Below are 25,177 nucleotides of genomic sequence, written 5' to 3'. Positions count from 1 at the left end.
GTCAGCTTCTTAATTTGCCTTCCCAACGTCATTGGTGCCATAATTATATAATGAGTGTTGTGTTGTGGTGGAACGAGACTTGTCGTCTACAGCCATGTAAAGGGATGCTTTGAGCTAAATGCTGCTAACAAGCTTACAATGACAATGCTGAAGTTTAACATAGTATGTTTATCATCTTAATTTAATGTGCTAGCATTCTAGCATTAAATGAGCGTTGAACTGTACTTGAACTTGTAATTTAATAAACCAAAGTACTGTATAAATTTAAAGGACCAGTGTGTAGGATTTAGTGGCATCTAGTGGTGAAGTTGCAGATTGTAACTGACTGAACACTGCTTGCATCTGTATTTGACATTTTTGGGAAGGAGAATGTGAAAATTTGTGCTGTGAAATTCGTAGAAGAAACTACAGTGGCCGTAAAACTGCCACGATTCCTATATTCAGGTGATTGTACACTAATAAAGACATATCTGTGCATATTATATTCCCTTTTTGCCAGCACATCCTCATAAATGATACACACTGGATCTTTGAATTTTGACCTGCTTTGGTGTTGCACGTTTTAAAGAGAGCTCCAGTGATAGACCTACCAACTGATAGGCCAACAGTGCCGTAAAAAAACACACACAGCAAGACACAATTTTAAGGCTTTTATAAGACATCTTATACACTGAATTGCTGATTCAACTTCATAAAAGAGCTTTAAGTAGTACTTTTCACATGGACATTGATTGTGCAAATCTTGTGCTGAGTAAAGAAGTTGCATTCAAGATTATGTGAGGATCTTGTAGATTTCTGAGTGCTTTTTACAGTTGCTAACACTGAATCACTTGCTTGTATCTTGGCCTTGCGGGGAGTTGTGCACCCTCCCTTGGGCAACCCATATACCTTAGATAAGATATATTTACTCAGATATACTCAGATCTCCAGTTTGTGCTGAAGTGTGCTGTACAAAGCATCTTAACCTACCCTTAACAAGGCCACATTAAAGAGTGAATGTGTGCAAAAATGTTTGCACTTAAGACAGCTACTCAGAAATGGATATTAGATTTTTCAAAAATAAACAAATATGTGTATATATATATATAAGTATAAAACTTAACACGTTATCTATATGTAAAAGGGTTTTCAAAGGCATGGCTGCATACTCTCAGGCAACATGCAAGTAGGATTGTACAGGCGTGTTGAAGTAGTGAGGAGCAAGGTGAGCTGCGAGTGTCCCTTTTCAAACCGAAATATTCCCCCTTAGGTAACACTCAGAAGGTGTTAGACAAAAAAAAAAAAAAAGAAACAGGAATGGTCCTTACAAGGCAGCACATCTAAACTGGATAGAAACTAAAAGCACTTCAACAAGTCACACTGATTATTAAGGCTTCCCTTTACAGGCCACAAACACAATCCAGTCGTATATATGTAATGCCAAACACATAATAAATAACTGTTAGAATGCAAAATCGTTCATTAATAACAATGAGGATATGTAAGACTTATTGGAGAGCTGACTCAGCAGGGTGGTAACCTTTCCCACCTATTTGGCACATTCGATTGTTGACCGCCATCACTCAGGTCCGCACTTGGAATTTCCCAGCTTTGGTCAAATATTTGACCCCTTTAAACGGCTTGTACTTCTCTCCGTACATGTCAAGACGACTCACCTTAAGACCTGCGCAGAGGGGGGAGAGGAAGCAAAGTGAGCAATCCACTAGCATCAACTGTGACAATTTCAAACTGAACACCATCACAACAAACACAGCGTTACTGCTACCAGAACCAATAACGTCCTTAACAACAACAGGAAGAAAGAAAGACAGAAAGTTACATTTTTGGACTTTAAATTTGGCACAGTTAAAAGATTAAGACGTCATGATGTAGCGAGGATTACCTGATATGGCCAGCTGCTGTATCTTCAGGTCAATGTTGAGTGAGGGGTTGTCTTCAGGTTTGGGGACTCCCACCTGCGTACTCAGACTGCCTCGCAGGTTAGGAAGCTTCTGGGGGTTCAGTTTCCCAATGTCCCAAACCAGCACCTACCGAAACATAAGAAAGTCAGTGAGTAAGGACGATAAAGCAAAACGCTTTCTATTTTTAGCTGACTAAAGATGAAGGATGTGGAAGGTCTTCTGGCCTCTGTATTACTGCTTAGGACAGCCTTGTAAACAGTTGGTTACCTTGGTAGTGAGGTCGTAGGTGTAGGTTCCCTGTGTGGCGGTGAGGTTGGCATTGAGCACAGCTTTAGGCATGTGGATAGTGACCATCATGTTCTCCACCGTCTTTCCCATGGTCTGCTTGGGTCCGATGGTGATGTCCAGGCGACCACAAGGCCCCGTCTCAAAGAAACTGATGCTCTGCTTCACGTACACTGGAATGGCCACGAGACTGCGGAAGGAAACAGACATAATGGAGGACAATAAAGAGTCAGCAAACCAGACAGCAACCAGCCTGTGTTCATGAGTTAACAAGATAATAAGTGTGGATTGTGAATGCTGAAATTAAACCAGAATTTCCTCCACTCCTCCACACTGAAACCCAAAGAAAATAACAGGACAAAAGGTTTTATTGTTGCTGGAGGATTTTGTTTACCAGATCACATTATGCACACGACACCAACATCATCTATATTCGTCACACCGGCTCATTATTCACACACAAACTGATAGATTTCATTTAAAAAATTTTTTAAAAAGTCTCAGGACTACACCGAAGACTGTGGTGTGAAGACTTAAGTTTCTTTAAATTATAAATAAGACATATGGCTGTGCCTGTGCTTACTTTTGAGAGCTGACATGATAGTTCATGAGTGTGAAGTTTCCATCTGGCGGGATGAAAGAGAGGACACGCTCCGACTCCCAGCGCTTAAACCGCACACACGGATGGAAACTCACATCATCGAGGAGTCGAGGATTCTGTCATCATAGACGACAACGTCGGCGGGTGAATTTTAGACTCAGACAGACGCACAAGCAGATCATAAAAGCACATAGAGGAGCTAAGAGGAAATGAACCAACCATAAAGGACAGAGTGAGGTCAGGCATCCCAGTGAGCCTCACACAGGCTTCAATTACACCCTGGATCTCTGCAAACACTGTCGTACCTGAATAACAAAGATTGAGGGGATGCAAGTATGTTTAAAGACGAACCAAATCCAAATCATATAAACCAGGAAAAACTGCTGTGGATGCACTCTTCATTTATTGTGATTAAACAAAAGGTCGTCGTGTACCTGATTTGTCCAGAATTGCATCTATTTCCTCTATCACATCAAAATATGCCTCATTATTGGTGTATTTAACACCCGCCCGCCTCCATGGGACATTGGACAATTGACCTGTTGGCAACGTGTCTCCAACATTACTACTTCCTGAAGAAACACACAGAACAAAGGCAACAACATAAATGTAGACTTAAATATTACACATTTTAATTTGAAATTTAGTTTAGCGATAAGTAAGATAAGAGATAAGACAGAAGGTGGTGCAGCTCAGAGTCAGGGTCACTTTCTGTTTACCTGTGAGTGTATTGACAACCGACCGCAGGATGGTGGGAGGCCTGATCATCTCTTTGAGGACGTTGGACTCTGTTGCCAGTGGAAAGCCGTTGTCCAGCATCTCCTCCAACAACTCGTACACGGTCACAATGTTGTCCTTGATTATGCCTTCGGAGCACTCTCCGAAGTAGTCCTGTCGACACAAAATAATCCACATTTACTGATTTGTCAGTTGTGTTAAAAAGCACCTTTAGTCTTTTCCACCTTAGCTGTGTCCCAATTCCATAATACATACTAATTATATACAGTATTTATTATATATATATGTTTGTTTAGTACGTTGTTTCCGCAGTGAGTATACAAGAAATCTACAAACTTTACTGTTGTACTGAAAGGAAATTCTGCAATATCACAGATGTCAAACTGCAACGTTGGACAGCCACTTTAATAAACCCAGTAAACCTACTTAACAAAACTTAATTAGTACACTACAAACTAAAAACCTGGTTAGAATTACGATGCAATATGGGATTAATGCCACAGCTCCTGTTCACACTCGACACTCAAATGCATCTTGGGTAATTTAAAACATAAACTGCACCATAAAAACACAATAGATAACCTGCAGCTACTTTGTTTAACCAAGATAAACTGAGGACACACTCAGGATCTGCTCCCACATTTGGACTGCGTCAAACTCTGTAGTCTGTATAACCTTTCAAATAGTCAGATACAGCTAGAAAAAAAAAGTTTTTAAAGTTCTCAAGCTATGAAATAAATGTGGTATTTTTCTTTCTCGCTGTAAGGTCAAGAGCCAGTGTGTATTTTCTTTGTCTTCAGCACTTCAATTTCCTGTAACATCAGTTCAGGGAAGTGAAGTGTGATCACTTGAGATGCAATCTGAAGTCCGATGTAAATGCAGTCCATATAAACTACAACTACACCAGCGGTTCTCAACCGTTTCACCGTGTCAAGGACCCCTAAATTAATACACATTAGCCCGCTGAAGCGTATTCTTTAAGATGTAGTCTCAGAGATCCTCGTCTGATAAGATTTAGTTACTGCAGATTAACAAAAAAAAGTGAAACCTATGAACAGAATAGTGATTCTTATCCAGTCTCTCATTGGGTTAACCTCTGGGGACCTCTCAGGGGCCCATGGGGGTCCACAGACACCAGGCTTGAGAACCACCGCTTTGTTTTGAATGCAACCGAAGACTTATAAAAACCTGGCGTCTTCACACCTGAATCGTGTCTGCCACCCTGTGCAGGAACTCGATGACAAACAGCGGAGCTACTTCAGTCTGGATGACGGACAGGAAGAAGAGCTTGCCCCTGTATATGGAGATGAGATAGTGGTGCGGGGTCTGCAGGACAGGGGGCACATTTTCTGGGTCCACCGCTTTCTCCCTCGCCTCGAAAAAGTAGTCACACACACTCCGGCTGATGACACTCTTCCAGTGTTTCTCCAGGAAGATGTCTCCAGAGTGATTAATCAGGAACAGACTGTGGATCATCTCAGCTGCAACAATGACATGGTTGTTAGTTTCTTACTCAGACAGATCCAAGAACTTATCCCCTCAGTAACTGTTTAACTGAGCCCAACATCTAGATTAAGTAATGCCACATGTAAAAAGCAGGGTCACTTATTGTCAACATTTAACATCTGTCAAACTTCAATCATTGAATTAACCGACTGGCTGACTTTCTACCACCTGCATGTAAACGCTGGATAAAAATAAATAAAAATAAACTTTAACAGCGACATTAAAAGCTCTGCACGGAAGAGAACCTCTACTAAAAAGTTTTCACAAGCTTGTTGAAAAGTTTTACCTGCTAACTCCAGTTGATTGTGCCAAGACTATTATTTGGTGCCAATATGGCAGAACTGTCCGCCGAGGAGACGCCTGCAGATGTTTGCACACGTAAACACAGCGAAGTCACCGATATATGTCGATAAATGGAGAGAATACGGCCTAAATACTATTAGTAAAGTGTTGGAATATATTCTGGATGGTTTAAATATGCAGTAGCTCTCATATAAACCTAGTCGATAGTTTTAGAGTAAAGTTTCGGGCTTTTTACTCAGGCAACCTTTGTGGGCAGCTATTCACCGGCGGTGTGTAGTGCTGCCCTGAGTGTTGACTTTCAGGAGGCAGACTACTACAGATGTTATATGGCAGCTACTTTTTGGGTCTACACCACTAACCTTTAAGTCAGTTTTTTTAGATGCAAGTAGCTGGGATCATTTTATGATATATTAACCACAATATTTCAATTTAATTAGGAAATAAGTTAATATAAGGCACAGGACCCCCACTGTGTTAAATAAGGTGTTACCTGTACTTAATGTCTCTTTTTATTGTCTTTATTCATATTTTCCCTAATATTATTTTTATTGTTATGCACCGAGGCAAATTTCTAGTATATATATATATATATTTTACTGGTAAAGAACTGCACCGACAATCTTAACCACCAGAGAGATTTGCTTAAATGTACAAAATAAAATTATAACTTACATAAGTAGGGCAAAGAAGACAGCGTACAGTCTTCAGACAACCCATGTGTATTTGCTCTGGTTTAGTCTCCACCAACTCCTGAGGATAATATTTGTCTCTTATAGTTCTTAATGTGCCATTAAGACAAGTTTAACTTTCTCCTGTAGAGTGCTCTTGTTTTTTTTTTTATGATGTGTCTTAATTAAGTTAAATGTTAATCTTAATGTTGCATGGCACACAAAAAAGGTAGCAGACCCCAGCTCTATATAGTCAGGTGAAAACAAACCTTTAACAGGTTGAATATTCTATAATTCTATTAAAAATATTATTTACACAAAATTTCAATCATAATATCGATAATAAAAATTCACTAAACTACTAAACTCCCAGAAATGTCCGGCCCAAACTTTTGTAGAACATTTTCTTAAACATTTTATCATTATTTACATTTTACCTCTTAATTTAAATGAAAGAATTATATTTTCTAAATATTTTGGGAAGTCATGTTGTAATGATTTTTGCTCTAAAGATGAACTTTTGTATTAAATTAAGGCAGAAAAAAGGGTAAACCTTCCACACAGTCATCATTTGACCTATACTAATAAATACTGATTAGTGCAGCTTTAAATCTTTATAAATTAATGTTATGAGTTTGCTCATGAAAACTGGGCGGCTACGTTTTCTCCAGCTCATTGAAGGCGTCACACAAGTTGCCTTCGAGGTTGCACTGAGGGTTGTTAGCACGAGAAGTGGGGGCCCATAAAACTTCACCTGTACCTGCTCTACAGGTGGAAATGGGAGACATGCCATTAGATTTGAGAAGGATATGTAGACTGGTATTTGTTGGAAGCTAAAAAGGAAAATAAAAAGATAAATTGTATTTTGGTAAGTGCATTTAATGAGTATTTACAGGTTTATACATATTGGGGCTAAGAAGCTAAGAAGAAACCTGAGACAAGAGTGACAGGAATTTGTATATAGGAAGAAAAAGAAGAACATTGAATCAATTAGGGGTTTATGTATTGGAGATGGTGGCAGTTAAAATGGATTGAAAAAACTAGACAAAGTGGTTTTTATTTGTTCATATTCATCATCAGTACAAGTTTTAGGTAATTCCATTCAAACAGCTGCCAGGATATACAATAATTAATTATTATTTACAATAACCAACCAGGAGGGCGAGTGGGTGAATTGGCAAAAAGGGCATTAAAGGAAGAACAACTAGAATCGTAAGCTACAATCAGCAAAGCAGAAGTTAATTAAAACCAACAAAATGTGTCAAAAACTGTGCACTAAAATAAAACCCTGAAAATAGTCTGTAAGCATCAGACAGGGTTGTGTGAGGGAAGAGGAGTTTAATGAGGGTATATTGTTGTTTTAATGGAGGTATTATGAGGAGTTTTATATAAGATGTGATGAATAAACAAGAATATGTGAGATAAAGCACAAAGGATAAAGTATAAATTAGATTATGTGTGTGTATTTTCTGGTTCACCCTCCGGAGCCGGAGGGGGCGCTAACGCACCAGTGAGCTCGGAGGTCAAGTACCATAAATAAAGAAGACGAAAAAGAAGCAGCTCGACCGCGTTTTCACACCGGTTGAGGTGATTGAGTGCAACGACATCATGGCTTCAGACGAACCTCAAGCAAAGAGAAAGAAACTGTCGAAGGAGGAGGAGAAGGAGGAGAGGAAGGAGAAGGAGGAGAGGAAGGAGGAGGTGAAGGAGGAGAGGAAGGAGGAGGTGAAGGAGGAGAGGAAGGAGGAGAAGAGGAAGACTCCGACCAAGAAGACTCCTGCTGAACTAAGGTGACCTAAATAAACAAAAAGCTAACAAAACACAGACACACGACTCCTCTGAGTTACTTAAAATGTGCGCAAACCTCGACTCAACCTACATTATAAAAAAAAAAAAAACGTGCACCGTTTAAACCCCATTAAATGTGCGAGAGGAGGTGTAAAGTTCCTCTTTGTGAGGTGGTTTTATTCCACAACACGCAGCTTAAATGTTTTTTTTTTTTTGGCTTACTCCAACGTTGGTGCCTCTGCTGCTGTCAGATAACGCGGGTTGACTTTTTAGCATGCTTTTCCTGCTCGGTGGGGCCGTGCCAATGTCTAATCTTAAGTTCAACGTGACCACCACCACCTGCCCCTGCATGTTTTAAAAGCTGCAGGAATAAATAGTTGGACTGATCTGTGCGTGGTTGCTCTGCAGCTTGGTGTATTTCAAAGATTGCTGCAGGGGGGAGAGAGAGAGAGAGAGAGAGAGAGAGAGAGAGAGAGAGAGAGACTCATCCACTCTGTGCCAGCACCCAAAACAATGCATTGCAAAGCGGTCACGTGGTTGTGAATGTTATGTTTTAATGCTTTTTTGTGTGTGTGTGTGTGTGTGGAATAAATCTTGCATGGTGCATCACTCTCTTATTTAACTCCACTGTTAAACCAGCTGTTGTCCTATCATCTGCACTCTCCTCACGATGCAATTTAGCTGCAAAAGAGTGTGCAAGAGGAGCCAATCACCGTACACACAGGCTCTCCTGGCCCTTCCTCCTTTAGATCTGCTTCAGATGCCTCCAATCGCTCAGTGCCGAGTAGGAGGAGCTGTGCAGGGGGAAAATCGATCTGCCCGCACGCTGAGCTGAAATTGTGAAGTTTTTGAATGCTTAGCTCTTTGTGAGCCGGTTTTTAGGTTGCTCAACAGGTCTGTCACTATCTAGCTGTACACTGAGACAGAGGGGAACCATGTGTCCTGCAAGGTAAGACGCGTTGACATTTTTGTTAAGAGAATGAAGATAAAGGCAGGTACTGGTTTAGTGTAATTGGCTGTACAAGCCCACTAATCACCAGACTGCATTTAGGCTTTAAGATATAGGAAATAATAGTAAGGGTGTGGCATCTGCTTGGATTTTCAGTGCCAAGATCCCATCTGGGTAGCATAAGTTACTGCTGCGTAATGACGTCTCCCTGCTCTTTGCTTTGTCCAAAGCCATTCTTCCGTGTTGCTTCTTTTGCTTTTATTAAATATTCTCCTCGGGCGAGTGTAGAAAGAGCAGCTTGATGGGGAGGAAAAATATATGCAAGCACATGTTCATGTGGAGGTGACATCTGTCAGGGGCCGTGTTCAGAGGCTCTCTTCCATCTGGGGTTTTCCCAGAAACACTGGCAAGATTGCGGTGACATCAAGAGCCACACTACAATGCAAGAGTGAAGAGGACACCGAGACTCAGAGCTACGCCTTCTATTAACATGCTGCCACGATCTCTTGGTGCTTTTGCATTATTATGCACAGATCATTCAGTATTTGGTTACAGAAAAGAAAAAAAGTAGCAGACTAACCCACTAGATGTAATGGCTTACTGATGTCTACAGTGAGTTCCAGTGGGGTTGTTATGCATTGACACAAAGCACAGAGGTGCCTTTTAAGTCACTGCCTCATTTTGTTGAGCCACAGTGGTCGAAGTGTTGAAAAAGAATGTGTTTTGGCATCACAAGACTATGATTTGCGATGATATTGAAGCCCTGTGTTCAGTTATTTGCTCCAGGAAAGAGCCAACTGCACAGACGCCTACTGCTGTCCTGATGTTGCCTTGCTGTGAATGTCATAACATCGTGGTTACATGCGTGACGGACTGTGTCCTCAGTGCCAGCTGTATTCATATTCTCCTTTTTTTTTTTTTTTTTTTTATGTTTAAGTTGTGCATGTTTCCAAACTTAATCTCTCAGACGTGTTATTTCTGCTTTTTCTTTCTGTGTCTATTGAGGCTTTTAAGTCATGTGATTTGAAGTCACGTGAGAATCAAACTGGGGTACTCGGTGCACGAGGTAGAGTGAGCAAACGTGAATTTTTAAGTCGATAAAATGTGCCTTTCCTTCTTGTACTGACTTGAGGGCTGTCTGCTCTTTTAATGAATCAGCCAACCGGTCTAAAGCCATGACTGACTCAAATCCAGTTTCACTATTAAAAGCAGCTTCAGAAAGAAAAGACGACATGAACCCTGCAAGATGTTTCCCGTATTACTGTCATTCCAGTTGAGTTAATGAAAGGAAAAAAAAATACTGTTACATTGAGGTGAAGAAGAACAGCTACATTAAAGCCTTGTAGAGCTGTGTGTTTGTTTTGTGTTTTAACTTTAAGTCTTTATGTTTCAGCACTAATTCACTCTTTGGGATGGGAAACCCCTTACTGGACATCTCTGCTGTAGTGGACAAAGACTTCTTGGACAAGTGAGTTTAAGGACTGACGATATAATTAAATATATAAACTACAAAATTCTTGCCACCTAAATAAAGTACTGCCATCAGTGGTTGTCGTCTGCACTGCTATTTGCTTTAGACAGTGGTTGTAAAATCCATCTTTTTGCTGCTGTAAATAAATCCGTCACAGTCAGTTCAAGTGAGATATAGACATATGTTGTGTGTGAGGTCACCCCAGTGACGGGCTGACCGTGAGAGAGAGAGAGAGGGAGAGAGAGAGAGAGAGGTTTTATAATGTAATTTGATCAAGGGAGATACAAGATAATGACGATACAAGAGAGCACAGCCCACAGATCAGCGTCAGCAGAGCTGTATGTGCTTTGATATATCCTGTAGTATAGTGAGGTGGACTGTTGAGTGAAGCTGAGTGAAACAACCACTGCCACTCCCTGTTTCGTCAACATGTCCACATTAATGATCATTTATCAATGTAGTTAAATTATGTCAGATATGCCTTTAGATGCAGTTAGCATAGCACAGAAGAATTTACCTTTTGTTGAATGTTAAGTTGAAGCTTATGGGGCTCCTGCAAAAGCACTAATCCTTAATTATGCTGTAATAAAGAGATTTTATTTAACTATGTATTTCTTTCTTGTATATGTGAAGTAGTAGAAGCCATCAGCGGAAACCTACACAGCCCAGAGTAGCAGTTTTCTGTTCTGTCCGAGCTCTGTCACACTGACCAGGGCAAAGGGTCCAGCTCAGAGTCCACTCTCAAACCCCTTGCGTAAACTCCAGGATTAGAGCTAAACCAGCCACAGTTCTAATTCAACCTCACATACAGTGAAGCAGGACTAAAAACAGCACCTTAATCCCCAACTTACCTTTGCCTCACACTCTGTTTTGCATTATTGATTGAACATATTGATTTGGGCTGAGTGGTTGCAACAAAGGCAATTTTCAGAGTTTCTCAAAGCCTCCGTCTATGATTACAAGGCTGATTGGTATTTTTAATCACATTTTCCACAAGAGTAAACAACTAATTGGGCAACACCGCCACTGTGTGCAATGCTTATCTACATAAAGATAATCCAGATTATTTGGTGTGTTTTTTCCATTCACAAATGTGTGTTGGTTGTGTATGCAAGAAAATAGTGCCAGTTTCTTTTAATGGGTAAAAACAGCATATGTTTCCTATCACTTGGAGAAACTAATGCCTCTTTTCTCTTAATTATTTGCAGGTACACTCTGAAACCCAACGACCAGATCTTGGCAGAGGACAAACACAAAGCACTGTTTGTATTTCTCATATTGCAACATTTCCTGTAGAATATAGATTGTGGTGGAGCTCTTGCACCAGCAGGGTTTGTAGTCTGAAGAAAACAAATACTTCTCAATTCGTACCAAGTTTGGTCCTCTCTGTCCTGGAGCAGGCCAGTCAAAACAGGCGCACTCTAGAATCAAATCACCACGACTGACCTCCGTTCCTTTAGAGATGGCCAATGGCAGAGCAGCAGATCCAGCACAGTGAGCCACTCTCAGCCAATAGCAAACCAGGATACTTCACCTCCCTCTGAGACAACAGGCAGAAAGCAAACATTTAACAGCAGGAGATAAGAAAGTTGTGTGTGTGTGTGAGAGAGAGAGAGAGAGAGAGGATTATATTGATGTGTTCTCTTCATTTTTGAGGATTATTGACATTTGATGTGGTCAGATGTTTAATTTTAAGAAGATAGAGCCAACATTTATGCAATCATTAAAGACAATGACCTCTCTATACTGTATATTATTAGGAGAGATTTGACTCTTATTTCTCAACTTCAGAGTTGACAGTGTTGTCAGGAGCTCAGTCGGTAGAGGGTGGATTAATACGAGAGCTATAGGTGACCTAGCACGTAAAGTATGAAGTAGCAGGTCCACACATGTTTTAACCCGTCAACCTTGTTCTTATTTGTTCTGAACCCCCTCATGCCTCTTTAGTTTTATGGTGGAGATTTCCACCAACAGACTGTAAACGATAAAGAAAGAAAAATTAGAGAATTTCTACAATAGACAGTCACCCCCGACTCCAGTTTTCTCCCCATTTCCCAGATGTCTCCCCCTCTGCAACCCCTGGCTCAATCTCAGGCTCTTTTAACAGCAGTCGGCCTGTTATATGTTCCACTGAACACAGTGTTTCTAGTGCTCACATAACCTGCACAAACACATATCTTATGTAGGTTGATACGGCTGCTATTTTTAGACCGCGTAACAGGACCAATTAGAGATGCGTTAGCTTTAGGTGAAATATCAAAGCGCTGCCTCTCAGTTATTATGTTACATAACAGGCGTAAATGGTTCAAATGGTGTAATCAATGATCAGTCATGCATGCATTGCACGTTTTTACCTGGAGGAAATGTTGCTCCTGCAGAGATGACAGTCCAATACCAGATTAGGTTACTGGCCGTCGAGCCAAATCAATCACTGTGCACACCTCAGGAGTGGACACAGAAGCAACAGCTATGCAATGTCATGTAAACCAATACAACATCCATATGTTAAACACTACATCTGTGAAGTTTGAAAAGTTGTTTATATACAGTTATACCAAGGTCTAAGTGAATACTTTATTATTATTGGCTGCAGGGTGTCCAATAATTCCTGATGTAGGACACCAACTAGTAGTTCGAGTGAAACTCATAAATATAGCTCACAACACTGAGTGTCGACCTCCAGTGCCTCGTCCTCTGAGCACCACAAGATGGCGACTGAAACACACAAGCTGTTCAACTCACTACGTTCAAGCTGTGGTCGACAGTACACTTGCTCTATCGTTTGTACATGAAAATCTTTATTGATTTAGGGACAATGACGTGGCTCGATATCTAGCAAGTCTTGTTGTTCTGGTCTCCACGCCATCCATTAATCACTGATAATGCACACCTCATCGGGCAAGACCCTTTACTTTATGATTTAAATGTGGCAATGTGGATCTAAGAAAAAGTAAATAAGACTTAAAGGGATAGTTTGAATTTTGCATTAAAATAAAGCTATATCCAGGTGGTGCTTCTTTTAGCTTAGCATAAAGTTTGGAAACAGAAACAGCTAGCCTGGCTCTGTTCAAAGTTTAGAAACATCCAACTAGCACCTCATAAAGCTCACTAATCAAATGTTTTCTCTAAATTGTTTAAGCAAAACTAGATATCTGCCACCGTTTCCAGTCTCAATGCTGAGCTAAGCTAATCTTTCTTCTGCAAGAAAACAAATGTGTATCTTCCAAAATGTTGTGTCTGTTTCTTTTTAAAAATGTGGCTAACCCTTTTGGTGCCAAACTGTTTGTTCACTACCCAGAAATGTGTGATGTTCAGTACTCAGTCGTAATTGGAACCTTATGTGTGGTGAGCTTTGCATTTGTTGCTCTCAGCCATCAACACAAAGAGAGATATTGCAGGTCTAAACTTTCCAAAAGTGAGCAAACTTTATACATGACATTAAATCTTCTTTTGGAAATATATGAATTAAGTGACCTGTTTGTCTCTGTGTGCAGATTTGAGGAGATAGTGAAGAAGTTCAATGTTGAGTACCACGCTGGAGGAGCCACGCAGAACTCTATAAAGATTGCTCAGGTCAGTCATGTACACACACACACACACACACTAACTTCCTGTCTCTGTCACCACATCAATGCTCGGTGAAATCTTACTATAAATGTTAGCGACTGATCAGAGCTGTTGTCGCTGCAGTGGATGATCCAAAAACCCCATAATGTGGGCACGTTCTTTGGCTGCATCGGTAAAGACAAGTTTGGAGAGATCCTGAAGCAGAAGGCTGTGGAGGCCCACATCGATGCCCACTACTATGAGCAAGAGGAAGAGCCCACAGGGTCATGTGCTGCTTGCATCACCGGAGATAACAGGTGGCTAATAAGAAGAATAAGAATAAGTTGACTCATTATTGTCTCATCTGTCTATAAGTCTCTGTTTTTCTTCCTCCACTCAGGTCTCTGGTTGCAAACCTAGCTGCTGCTAACTGTTACAAGAAGGATAAGCATCTAGACCTGGAAGAGAACTGGAAGCTGGTGGAAAAAGCTAAAGTCTACTATATTGCTGTAAGTAGTCGTTGCCAAACCACTATATAGTCCGTTGTGTCATTTATTCTGATATTAAGAAACGGATAATTGAAGTGAAGATAGTCTTCTTCTCAGTTCTGGATTATAGTGACGTTATGTATAGACACGCCTCTGCCTCCACTCTTTAACCCCTATATTCAGTTTATTACTCCGCCCTGAGATTTATTACTGCTGACATCACTTGACAGACTTGTTTCTCTGATAACTTAAGATCTTGGTGTCCAATGACTAAAATCCTTCATCTGGTTATAGTGTAAAACAGCCAAGATCTAAAGTGTCATAAAAATGGGGCTTGTGGAAATTTAAGTCCATTTATGGCTGCAACCACAACACTGACGCACACGTAAAGGGGATACTGTATGACGCCATAGAGAGGCGAATGGTAAAACGCACCCTAATAAAGTTACAGATTTCTCTGGGTTTGAACATTGTTGGAAACATTTGGGATAACATAAATACACAACTCAACAAAATATAACATGGGTGAAGTGTTTATAGACATTTTATTTTTTGTGTATTTATTCTGTTTATTTAACCCCTGCTGTTAATGTGTGGATATTGGCTCTTAACCAACCAATGTAACTGGCATGCACTCAACCATAACTTGCTGCTTTCATGGCCAGGTCACCATTTTAAAAAAAGAGCTTGGCCTCAATGATTTTTTAAAGATTTGCAGGTCCAGTGTGTAACATTTAGAAGGACCTATTGGCAGAAATTGAATATAATATTCATAAATATGTTTTATAATCACATGAATATAGGAATCGTCGTGTTTTTGTTTCCTTTTTTTTTAAAGCTGTTTTATCAACAAACACAGCGGCTGCCCTTCTGTTCATGTTTCTGCACATAGCCCTCTAGATAGAGCCAGTTGTGTTTTTCCCATGTTTTGCCACCACCGTAATTTCTCCTTCATGGTTGAAAAGGGAGGGTGAAGTGAGTGAGTACACAGCTAGACGCCACTAAATCCTACACACTTTTTCTCCTTCCTCCTCCTTTTTTTTTTTTTTTTTAATGAAGGTTGAATGAAAGGTCAGGTCAACTCATGTACTGTCAGTTCATCTTTTTAACCACCAGAGGACCCACAGGAAACGGACATACTGGTGGAGTTTCTGTTAGAGACCTTACTTCATTAGAGGCCCATCAAGATATAAAAAGCAGATCGGTCTTGACCCAATGTCACCATTTGCTTCCAGGGTTTCTTCCTGACGGTCTCTTTGGAGTCCATCCTGAAAGTGGCGAAGCATGCGTCTGAAAATAACAAGCTCTTTTGCCTGAACCTCTCTGCGCCCTTCATCTGCCAGTTCTTCAAGGATAACCTCATGCAGGTTATGCCCTACGTCGATGTGCTGTTCGGCAATGAGACAGTAAGACTTTCACAGTGCATTCTTCAGATAATATTTACTGCACCTGCTTGCAATGCTTTGGGTCCACCAGATGTTGATGATTAGTACATCTTTGTTTTTCTGTTCTGCAGGAGGCAGCTACATTTGCTGAAGAGCAGGACTTCGAGGTGAATGGAATGATTTGATTGCATTTTTTACATTTTTCATTTTGTACATTATCAGTGTTTTTTAATGTGTATTTTGTCTGTAGACCGAGGACATTAAGGAAATTGCCAAGAAAGCCCAGGCTTTGCCCAAAGTCAACACAAAGAGACAGAGGATTGTAGTGTTGACCCAGGGGAAGGATGAAACTACGATGGCCCACGGTAATTTTTTTTTCTTTTTTTATTATTATTATTTTCTCTTTTTTTTTTTTCTTATTCCCTGTATATTATACTGAAGACATCTTTCTTTTTTTTCTTTTTTTGGTCTCTGTTCAGAAGGCAAGGTCGAGACATTCCCTGTATTGAAAATTGACCCCAAGGACATGGTTGACACAAACGGTGCAGGTGACGCCTTTGTCGGAGGTAAGATTTCCCTTTGTCTTTGTTTATCTGATAATTTCCAGGTTGCTTGTTCTCTGTCTTGTGTTTTCTGTCGATTCCTGGTCAAGTTTCCCTTCTGTGCTGCAGGTTTCCTGTCTGAGCTGGTCCAGGAGAAGCCACTGGATCAGTGTGTGAGGGCGGCACACTACGCCGCCAACGTCATCATCAGACGAGCAGGTTGCACCTTCCCAGAAAAACCCGACTTCAACTGAAAACCTGAAACCTTCAGCCTGAAACCTCATACTTAATCAGCAGTATTCAATTTTTCTAAAAAATATTATGCCCCATTTTTAAAAATATTTTTTTCAATCAGCCATCCGTCCATGTGATCCGCCCATAATTCTGTACCAATATTTAGTTTGGTGCCTCCTGATATGTGCCTGTCTCCGTGTTCTCCACTTGAGGCCACTAGAGGCTCAAGCAGCCAAGAGCCAAGAGAAGATTTGTTTCTATAAATGACCATTAAGGAATAATAATAATGATACCACAGGATGTGATAATTTTGCCTTACATAAGGGGTCTAAATGGGAAATATTGTTTTCATGGACAGTTGTTTTGGGATTCTTTCTAAATGTATTTTGGCTCTGACGCCGTCATCGTCCGGCTGCACTGACGTCCATCAGACTCTGCTGCGAGCTCTTGTGTTGACAACTTACAAGTTTCTTCCCTTTTTGGAGACAGAGTCGAAGCACAAGAGGTTAATTCCACTATGGGAGGACACATTATACACAAACAGGACTAAAGAATAAAACATTATTGTCAAGGGAGGTTTTGGATACTGCATTGAAATATGCAGTAATGATTTGTTTTAGACTTTTTTTTTTAACATTAATTATTCCTGATTATGAGTTTTGACTTGTTTAGATTTGAATTGAACCGGCCAGTTATAAAACCAAATGTTTTATTTTTAAGCGCACACTTTTTAAATGTGTCTCTGCCCACTAAGTCCTATCGTCACTGTTAAATGTCCGCTTTATTGTGTGAACAATATTCAGAAATTACTTTCAACATCACCACCGGAAGTTTGTGTTTTTCCTCACGCCATTTTTTGGGGCAGGTGCTTTTAGTAATGAGTGCCTTTTTCCTTTTCTTTCTCTGTAAATGTTTAGTTTTTAAGTTGGAAACTTGCAAGATTAGACCAGTGATGGGCAACTGGTGAATTGCAGGGGTGGAAATGGACGTATAACATCTGTAAAATGGTACGCTGGTATTGCCGGAAAGATATTATTTTTAAAGGTTCTCTGTCAGAGGAATACAGGAGGGCATTCAAACTGATCTTTCCTCTGTTGTTGCTCAATATGCACTACCTGAAGAATATGACACGCCCACTTCAGTACGCACTTCACCTGCAAATTATTTGGTTCCAGACTTTTCAGGTTCCAAATAAGTTTATTTTTGGTGGAAATGCTACAAACGGTTATGGGGCCAACCATTTCAAACCATTATGTATTTACCTTGAGTTCGTGTTGTCATCTGCACAACACTGAATACTTAAATACAACTATTCTGAATATTTATAACCTCAAAACTTTAATGTTGACGGGCAAGAAGTAGTGCTGTTTTTTCTGAATATTACAAGAGATGTTTTGAAACTTGAACTGTTTCTTTATACGTTCAGCCAAAAAGCCTTATAGGACATTTTATTTTGAGTCTCGATAGTTGCCCATCTCTGTGCCAGACTCATGATGCCTAAAATTCACAAATAAAACTGTGTTAATCCTATTGCTTATTCATTTTTCTGAGTATTTTTACTTATTTTTACATTTGTTTTTATGCTTCAAAGAATTTATTTTAATATATATAAATCGATGACTATTCTTAGAAAGAGATGTGCATTTTATCTCACTTGATAAACATCGATGGTACCACATATTTTGCTTTGAGTTAACATTAGTGAGTGGATTTTAGGCTTCTTAGTTCTCAACCCCGCTGGCAGACAGTGAATCTGTAAGTCCACTCAGATCTGCAGCTGCTGCTTGAAGTGGACCACTTCTGTCTCCGGATGTTGAAGATTATCAGTGCTCTGAAATGAATAGTTGATTTTCAGATGCAAGATGGTGGAAGATGAGGCAGGAGGAAGAAAGTGAGTGCAAACCATAGTTTAGTTTCAAATTTGAGGCACTTTATTCCTTTCTTTTCATGCCACCTCTGCTCCAGTACAAATCAGAGGGAAATATTGAACTTTTTCCTCCACTACCATTTTAAGTTACTTTACAAATGAAGATTTCTGCACAAAGAAACATGATAATCTTATAAAATATGATTTGTAATAAACATCAACATGTACAGTTAAAGTGATTAGTTGATTAACTGATTGACTGCTTGTAATGGTAATTAATAATAACTTTGAGTTTTGTGCTGTTGGTTGGACAGAACAAGCATTGTTAAGGTGTCACTTTGGGCTCTGTGTAATTGTGACAGCATTTCTCACCATTTTCCAAATTTCAATCAATTGAATAATGGAGAAAATAATCAGCCGATTTATCCATAATGAAAATGATCATTAGTTGTAGTCCAGTACATCTCAACCAAATACAAGAGTAAAATCCTGCTTTTACATTAATGCAAAGTAATAATAATCTCATGATATAATATATAATTTTTTGACATGTTTCTGCCTTGAGCACTTTTACTTAAAGTACATTTTCCTGATTTTACTTTTATATTTTAAGTAACATTTTCAATACAGTACTTTTACTCACAAGAGAGTATTTTGACTTTTTCTTAAGTAAAGTATCTGAATACTTCCTCCACCACTGCTCATCAGTGCCAGAAGACCAATGCTGATAAAAAAAAACCTTGAAGAATGGGGTGCCCTAAAGGCTTTTCACCCCATTCCTCAATTTTACAACACTGGTGTGAAAAAACAAAACACAATTTAATGACACAATAGTTAAATAAACATAAAGAACATTTTTGAATAACCGAGATGAACACAGACATATTATCTATCTTGCATCTCTCTTTTTTGTCTCAGCCTCTCCTCCTGTAATGTGATGTCCAGAGCTCTGAGCTGTTTCAGGAAGCCGTGATTGGGCAGGATGCAGCGGCGCTGTCGCACATGCTCAATAGCATCCACCACTGTTAAGTTGCATTTCATCATCAGGTATGCCAAGACCAGGGTCGCTGACCTGCTCCGACCCATCACACAGTGCACCAGCACCTTGTCTAGAACAAAATGAAGTCAATATAGATCTGGTTCATCAGAAACATACTAAACCTCAATGATTTCCTCCAGGACTTACTCTGTGGGTGACTGAGGGCCTCGTGGATGAACTGGGCTGCAGGGCAGAAGTACTGGGAGATGTTGAATGTGGGTTTGTCATCAGCCTCTACACCGTAGTACTGGATGTCCATGTCACTGTAGTACTCAGCACCAGTCAGCACATTATTCCACTTCCCCTCTGCTGCATTAAGGACATGTGTAATACCCAGATCCCTCAGGCCAGGACGCTCCAGAGCAGTTTTCCTGTAACACACAGACTCATAATGAAGCTGCCATCATGGATTTTAACACTTATACTCTCTGTGTGCATTTACTCACTCATCCCCGATGTAGACACTGGGCCAGACTTGGTTGACATGTGCATACTGAGCCCCGGTGCCGGTCCAGAACAGCTGCTCCAGGTCTAATGTGCCCGGTGTGATGTAGTCACTGTCTGGGTCCACCCGCACCGCTGTGTATGGGTTCCTGCTTCTGGGCTTGACCACACAGGAGGACATGGCTCCCCTCTGCCATCAAGAAAAACACACACATTAATCAACTTAATCACAAACTAAAAAACAAAAACAAACAAAAAAATGTACATTGTTATCTGCACCCAAGCTGTGTAGATATAATATTAACATAATACACCAGTGATATTTCAAATACAGACGTGTAGCTCAAATCAGTTAAGTCAATTAATCAAGTAGTCGATCAACAGGAAATTAATTTGCAACTGTTTCTATAATTCTTTAATAGTTTGAGTTTGCTTCTTAAATGTGAATGCTTGCTGTTTTTTTGCATTTTAGACTCTTAGTTTGACAAAAGAAGACAAAGAGAAATTGTGCCAGGCCTTTTTCATTTTATAGATCAAACAAATAATTGTTAGTTTATGGAGGATGAAGGGCACAAATGCATGAAAATTTATTAAATGCATTTCACTAACTTATATTTTATTTGAAAAATAAGTCATAAATTGATACATTTTTTATTTATTTATTTAGGTATTCATACATAACTAAATAAAACAGCACACACTTTATGAGCCTCAATTTAACATAAAGCAAGAGGAATGTATTGTGAATTTATTTCACTTTTTAAGAAATCTATTGTGGGATTTATCAACAAATCCCACAACTTACAAATGATTAATTTATTAATTTCTTTTATTTTGATATTCATATATCACCATTCACTTTTCCTTTATTAATCTCTCAGTTTGTTTATCTTACAGTTGATCTCAGTTTCAGTCTACACCACTGTTGAATCCACTCATCCTCAGAGTGAGTGGTTTGGAGTAAAACAGTGTCTTGATGAGGAGAGCTGAAGATGAGTTTATTCATCTACTCTACAGGTTGAATGTTACAATAAAGTACTTTGATAGAATAAAGTGACTTACCTCTTTCCCGTGTTTAAAGCTTTAAATCTGTTCTTGAGCAGGATCTCAGACCAGCACCTTAACTTTTCCTCAGTGGACATGTGTGAACTGTAAGTATGTGTGTGTGTGTGTGTGTGTGTGTGTGTGTGTGTGTGTGTGTGTGTGTGTGTCTGTCATTAACAGAGACCTCCCTCTGCAGTAAGCATGAAGGCTAAAATACAGATCTGGAATGGTAACTGCTCTCTCAGGCTCTGTGTTTAAGTTGATATTTTTAGGCAGCTGGTCTACAACACCTGACCTCAACAACGTCTCACACACGCACACACACACACACACACACACACACACACACACACACACACACACACACACACACACACACACATGGTTTTCTCACAGTCACAGTCACTATGTGATCTGAGTCCTCCAATGTGACAGTGATTACTTTCCTTTAGCCTGTATGGTAAAGAAACACGCAAGAGAGAGAAACGATGTCAGGAAAGAGAAAGAAGTTTATTAAGAGTGGCATGTTGCATTATTGTCATTATAAGAATGTCAGTCATGTGTGGACAGGTGTGGGGATCAGGGAGTTATTTCTGGAGACGTAAAACTTAAAGCATTCAGTAGTTACATTTCATTGATTGTTGGGGCAAAGATCATCTATGAGGCTGAGCTTTTCTTGCAACAAATGACACATAGATTACCTTTTTATTTCTCAGATTGAATTGCTATTTCAGAAAATTTGCATTTCAAATAAAACAGGTGTCTGACAAAGGTGAAAGGGCATGTGTTCATCGTCATGATGTGTCCTCCTCTGTAACCTGTCTGTTCTGCAGACTGAGGCTCAGCTCCAGCTGCCTTAGCTGCTCCAGAAAGCCTGAATTGGGTCCAATGTCTCTGTTTAGACGCACAGCGACGATGGCTTCTGCTAACGACAGGCCCTGGCAGATCATCAGATACGCAAGAACCAGCGCTCCAGACCGACTGACACCCATGGCGCAGTGGACAAACACCTTTCCTGAAAGATATCAATAATAATAATCAAGAGTAGAAGAGGACATATAATTCATCAGCAGTCAGCAGAGATCTCTCTATCACTCTTAATCTGTGCAGCTGAAAGCTTTAATATTCAACATAAAGAGAACAAGAACTAATTGAGATGATATAATGATTCAACATTAACTGTGTATGAGCTTCTCTGTAATTCCCTAACATGTTTAAATTAGTATACACATAAGTGAACCAGAAACTTTGCTTGTAATATCTGTGTTAATATTGCATTCTTTGATCTTTGTGAGTTGTATTTTAGATGTGTGATATTTGCGCGCTGACCGTTCTTCTTCAGAGCGCTGTCTATGAACTGTGCAGCAGGGTTGAAGAAAGGTCGGAGGTCAAACTCTGGATGGTCTGCGGCTTCAACACCGTGGTATTCCACTTCAAGGTCACTGTAGAACTGCTGACCTGTGTTGATCCGGTGTCGACCTGCTGCGGCATTCAGTATGTGAGACACACCCAGAGACGAGAGTGTAGTTTTATCTTGCGCCACGGACCTAGAGACACACACCACATGCAAACTGATTTATTAAAATATCTTTTACATAATTTCAAGCTGCTGGTTGTGAGTTTTCTACTCACATGTCTCCGATATACAGGTTGGGCCAGACTTGGTTGAAAGGTGCCACTGGCATCCTGTTTGTCCAGAGAATTTGCCTCAGCTCTGTCAGAGATAGTGTCTCCTCCTCCTGGGTTGGGTGACCTCTGCAGCAATAAAAATGTGTGTGTGTCTGTGTGCATATGTGCGTGCAAATCTTGATGCTTTGTGAGTTTGAGAGTGTCTTTACAGTGTTTGTGCCTGTCGTCGCCTCCTCCTCTCCCTCTCCAGGCTCATGTCGAGGCCCCGGAGCTGCTGCAGAAAGCCTGGGTTGGGACAGATGTCTCTGTGCGGCCTGACGGCAGCCACCGCCTCCTGCAGCCTCAGCCCCTCAACGATCATCAGAAAGGCCAGCACCAGTGTTGCAGAGCGGCTCACACCCATCAGACAGTGGACAAACACCCGTCCTGGGACACGGACATTTGCTGTTACCTTATATACATACATACAAAACTTCATTAGGAACAACTGTACAATCTAATGTCATCCAATACAACATATCACAAACTACAAGATGGGAGCTAAAAGATATAATTTAATGAATTAACATTATAGGCATTATGAAATTAGACTTTATGGAAGAACAGTTGTACCTAATCAAATAGACACTGAGTGTAAATCCAATCACACACTAAAATAACATCTAAGTGTGACTGACTTGCCTCCCTTTGCCAGTGCAGCTCTGATGTATCGGGCTGTTGGGTAAAAGAAAGGACTAAGGATGAAGTCCATTGCATCGTCAGCCTCCACCCCATAATAATCCACTGTCATGTCTCTGTAGAAACGTGGGCCAGTGTTGACGTAGAAGCAGGGTCCGGGGCCGGGGTTTGGGCGTCCATGGGCAGCATTTACAATGTGTGTTATTCCCAGACTGTGGAGAGTGCCCTTGTCACGAGCCGCCGCCCTGAAACACCATCACACATTCACATCTGTATGTATGAAGTTTTTATATATGTGTATATGTGTGTGTTACTGTGTGTGAACCTACTCGTTGCCTATGTAAAGGTTAGGCCAGACCTGATTGACATGACCAGTGGGTCTTCTGTCTGCCAGCAGGAAGTCCTGCAGATCTGAGACAGAAGGAGGTTCATATGGTGGATCCCTAAGAGACATACTGACACACACACACACACACACACACACACACACACACACACACACACACACACACACACACACACACATCAGTGGTGGAGGAGGTATATAATTACTGCACTAATTAATTAAGTACTAATGCTACACTGTAATAATAGGCTACTCAGTTACTTAAATTCCAGCGCTGAAATGGTACTTCAGTAAAAGTGCATAAGTATAATGAGGAAAATCCTTATATATTATATCCGTAGCTTATTATTATCATTAGCAACACTTTACTGATGCAGCTGGTTGTGGTGGAGTTGATATTTAACTATTTTGTAGGACTGCAATTATTTTCATCATGGATTAATCTGCTTATTATTTTCTCCATTAATCGATTATCGGATTGTTTGGTTTGCAAAATCTCTTAAAATAGTCAGAAATGACATCACAATTACCCAGAGCCCAAAGTGACACCTTCACAGTTAGTAAGTTATTAAAAATAAATAGAATTTCTTTTTAAGAAATAAATAAATCTCATATTTGAGAAGCTGGAACCATTAAATGTTTTTGCATGAAAAATGACTGAAACAATAATCAAAAGAGTTGATAAAATTGTTTTCTGTCAATCGCCTTATTTCATTGTTATAAAATAAAATGAACGAAGTTAGAATAAAAATGTTTTTTTTGTTTAAATATAGAGGATCTGTTCTTTTTTGTGCATTCACTGTTGAACATGATATTCTTAAAATATCAGTGAATATGATCAAAAACTTTAATGGACTACATGTTTCAGCTGTACTTGTAGTTTTGTGTAGTTTAAGTTATATTTCATGAGCTCCTTGTATGTTTGGAATGCAAAATTGTAGGAAAGATGTCAAATATTTGTAGGGTAAAAAGTACAAAATTTCCCTCTGAAATGAAGTAGAATCAGAAAGTGGCATTAAAAAAAGACTCGAATTTGTACAATACTTGAGAGTAAATGTACTTATTCCACCACAGACACAAAAACAGAAAGCACATATTAGGCGTTATATGAAATATGTTCTGTAATATTAAATTATATGCAAAGTTTTCTTAACAAACACCTCACAATTACCTTTTCTTAGAAAACTAATACAATCATCTCCAGTGATAAAGAGAAGAAGGTAAAGAGATGACACTCACAAACTAATATTTATACTCTTGTGAACTTACCTCACTTCAAGGCAGAGAAAACTCTTCTCCTACTGTGTTCGCTGTTATTTCTCTATAAACACTCACACACACATATGACTGCAGCCTGTCTCCTTTATATAACTCTGTAATCATACACTCAGAGTTGGAAAACATCCTGCAGAATGCATTTATCAGCAATTCAGCACTTTAAAACACATTTAATCCATTTTTACTACATTCTTATAGTCTCATTCCTTTGGACCACAATGTGGCATTATGCTGTGAACTTTAACATTAGCTCACTTGCTCAGTTTCCATGACCGCAGACTGTTGTGTAATACACCAATGTACTGTGTGTGTGTGTGTGTGTGTGTGTGTGTGTGTGTGTGTGTGTGTGTGTGTGTCTCTATGCCTGCTGCTCTGCTGCTTTCAGAAACATGATCCAGGCTGTGAATAACATTCACCACTGACGTGTTAACTTTATCTGTGTTGTGT

The 25,177-nt window shown here is 39.9% G+C and overlaps 4 protein-coding genes across 6 annotated transcripts; 1 reads left to right on the top strand and 3 right to left on the bottom strand.

Annotated features, from left to right (window-relative positions):
- Positions 1–637: 637 nt before the first annotated feature.
- Positions 638–10,859, bottom strand: ap3m1 (adaptor related protein complex 3 subunit mu 1). 2 transcript variants are annotated; one of them, XM_051417208.1, is made up of 9 exons: positions 10,728–10,859; positions 4,729–5,006; positions 3,507–3,678; positions 3,222–3,359; positions 3,007–3,092; positions 2,770–2,903; positions 2,169–2,376; positions 1,883–2,027; positions 638–1,663 (listed from the first exon to the last, which is right to left on the bottom strand). In XM_051417208.1, exons 2-9 carry the CDS (start codon positions 4,999–5,001, stop codon positions 1,563–1,565), a joined length of 1,257 nt encoding a protein of 418 aa, XP_051273168.1. In that variant the 5' UTR covers positions 5,002–5,006; positions 10,728–10,859; the 3' UTR covers positions 638–1,562. The 2 variants fall into 2 exon arrangements, with proteins under 2 accessions (XP_051273168.1, XP_051273160.1); XM_051417200.1 differs by lacking the exon at positions 10,728–10,859 and adding an exon at positions 5,318–5,573.
- On the top strand, positions 7,558–17,935 carry adka (adenosine kinase a). Of its 2 annotated transcripts, none has more exons than XM_051417234.1 (11): positions 7,558–7,792; positions 10,133–10,207; positions 11,419–11,472; positions 13,705–13,783; positions 13,901–14,073; positions 14,157–14,265; positions 15,480–15,650; positions 15,761–15,796; positions 15,880–15,994; positions 16,109–16,195; positions 16,301–17,935. In XM_051417234.1, the coding sequence occupies exons 1-11, from the start codon at positions 7,611–7,613 to the stop codon at positions 16,423–16,425; spliced, it is 1,206 nt and encodes a 401-aa protein (XP_051273194.1). In that variant the 5' UTR covers positions 7,558–7,610; the 3' UTR covers positions 16,426–17,935. The 2 variants fall into 2 exon arrangements, with proteins under 2 accessions (XP_051273194.1, XP_051273204.1); XM_051417244.1 differs by lacking the exon at positions 7,558–7,792 and adding an exon at positions 8,575–8,739.
- Positions 17,936–19,070: 1,135 nt separating this feature from the next.
- On the bottom strand, positions 19,071–21,007 carry LOC127373294 (dual specificity phosphatase 29). The gene is made up of 4 exons (XM_051417654.1): positions 20,818–21,007; positions 19,758–19,945; positions 19,459–19,682; positions 19,071–19,381 (listed from the first exon to the last, which is right to left on the bottom strand). Exons 2-4 carry the CDS (start codon positions 19,934–19,936, stop codon positions 19,158–19,160), a joined length of 627 nt encoding a protein of 208 aa, XP_051273614.1. The 5' UTR covers positions 19,937–19,945; positions 20,818–21,007; the 3' UTR covers positions 19,071–19,157.
- Positions 21,008–21,290: 283 nt separating this feature from the next.
- Positions 21,291–24,952, bottom strand: dusp13a (dual specificity phosphatase 13a). Its single transcript, XM_051417219.1, has 7 exons — positions 24,722–24,952; positions 23,436–23,561; positions 23,110–23,351; positions 22,638–22,854; positions 22,432–22,554; positions 22,129–22,346; positions 21,291–21,814 (listed from the first exon to the last, which is right to left on the bottom strand). The coding sequence occupies exons 2-7, from the start codon at positions 23,558–23,560 to the stop codon at positions 21,594–21,596; spliced, it is 1,146 nt and encodes a 381-aa protein (XP_051273179.1). The 5' UTR covers position 23,561; positions 24,722–24,952; the 3' UTR covers positions 21,291–21,593.
- Positions 24,953–25,177: the final 225 nt, after the last annotated feature.

This window comes from Dicentrarchus labrax, unplaced genomic scaffold (assembly GCF_905237075.1).
Source record: "Dicentrarchus labrax unplaced genomic scaffold, dlabrax2021, whole genome shotgun sequence".
NCBI lineage: Eukaryota > Metazoa > Chordata > Actinopteri > Moronidae > Dicentrarchus > Dicentrarchus labrax.
This window is presented reverse-complemented; position numbering and strand designations above follow the sequence as displayed.

What these genes read in the sequence shown, in the direction of transcription:
- adka (XM_051417234.1), top strand. Translation starts at nt 7,611, where the DNA reads ATGGCTTCAGACGAACCTCAAGCAAAGAGAAAGAAACTGTCGAAGGAG. An exon ending in CTGAAGAGCAGGACTTCGAG is followed by an intron (nt 15,797 to 15,879) that starts GTGAATGGAATG and finishes TTTTGTCTGTAG; the next exon opens with ACCGAGGACATTAAGGAAAT. An exon ending in AGGTGACGCCTTTGTCGGAG is followed by an intron (nt 16,196 to 16,300) that starts GTAAGATTTCCC and finishes TCTGTGCTGCAG; the next exon opens with GTTTCCTGTCTGAGCTGGTC.
- LOC127373294 (XM_051417654.1), bottom strand. Translation starts at nt 19,936, where the DNA reads ATGTCCTCCTGTGTGGTCAAGCCCAGAAGCAGGAACCCATACACAGCG. An exon ending in AGTGTCTACATCGGGGATGA is followed by an intron (nt 19,683 to 19,757) that starts GTGAGTAAATGC and finishes TGTGTGTTACAG; the next exon opens with GAAAACTGCTCTGGAGCGTC. An exon ending in GGCCCTCAGTCACCCACAGA is followed by an intron (nt 19,382 to 19,458) that starts GTAAGTCCTGGA and finishes ATTTTGTTCTAG; the next exon opens with ACAAGGTGCTGGTGCACTGT.
- dusp13a (XM_051417219.1), bottom strand. Translation starts at nt 23,560, where the DNA reads ATGTCTCTTAGGGATCCACCATATGAACCTCCTTCTGTCTCAGATCTG. An exon ending in AACCTTTACATAGGCAACGA is followed by an intron (nt 23,352 to 23,435) that starts GTAGGTTCACAC and finishes ATGGTGTTTCAG; the next exon opens with GGCGGCGGCTCGTGACAAGG. An exon ending in CAGCGCTCTGAAGAAGAACG is followed by an intron (nt 21,815 to 22,128) that starts GTCAGCGCGCAA and finishes GATATCTTTCAG; the next exon opens with GAAAGGTGTTTGTCCACTGC.
- ap3m1 (XM_051417208.1), bottom strand. Translation starts at nt 5,001, where the DNA reads ATGATCCACAGTCTGTTCCTGATTAATCACTCTGGAGACATCTTCCTG. An exon ending in GGTTGTCAATACACTCACAG is followed by an intron (nt 3,360 to 3,506) that starts GTAAACAGAAAG and finishes GTGTTTCTTCAG; the next exon opens with GAAGTAGTAATGTTGGAGAC. An exon ending in CCTACGACCTCACTACCAAG is followed by an intron (nt 2,028 to 2,168) that starts GTAACCAACTGT and finishes ATGTTTCGGTAG; the next exon opens with GTGCTGGTTTGGGACATTGG.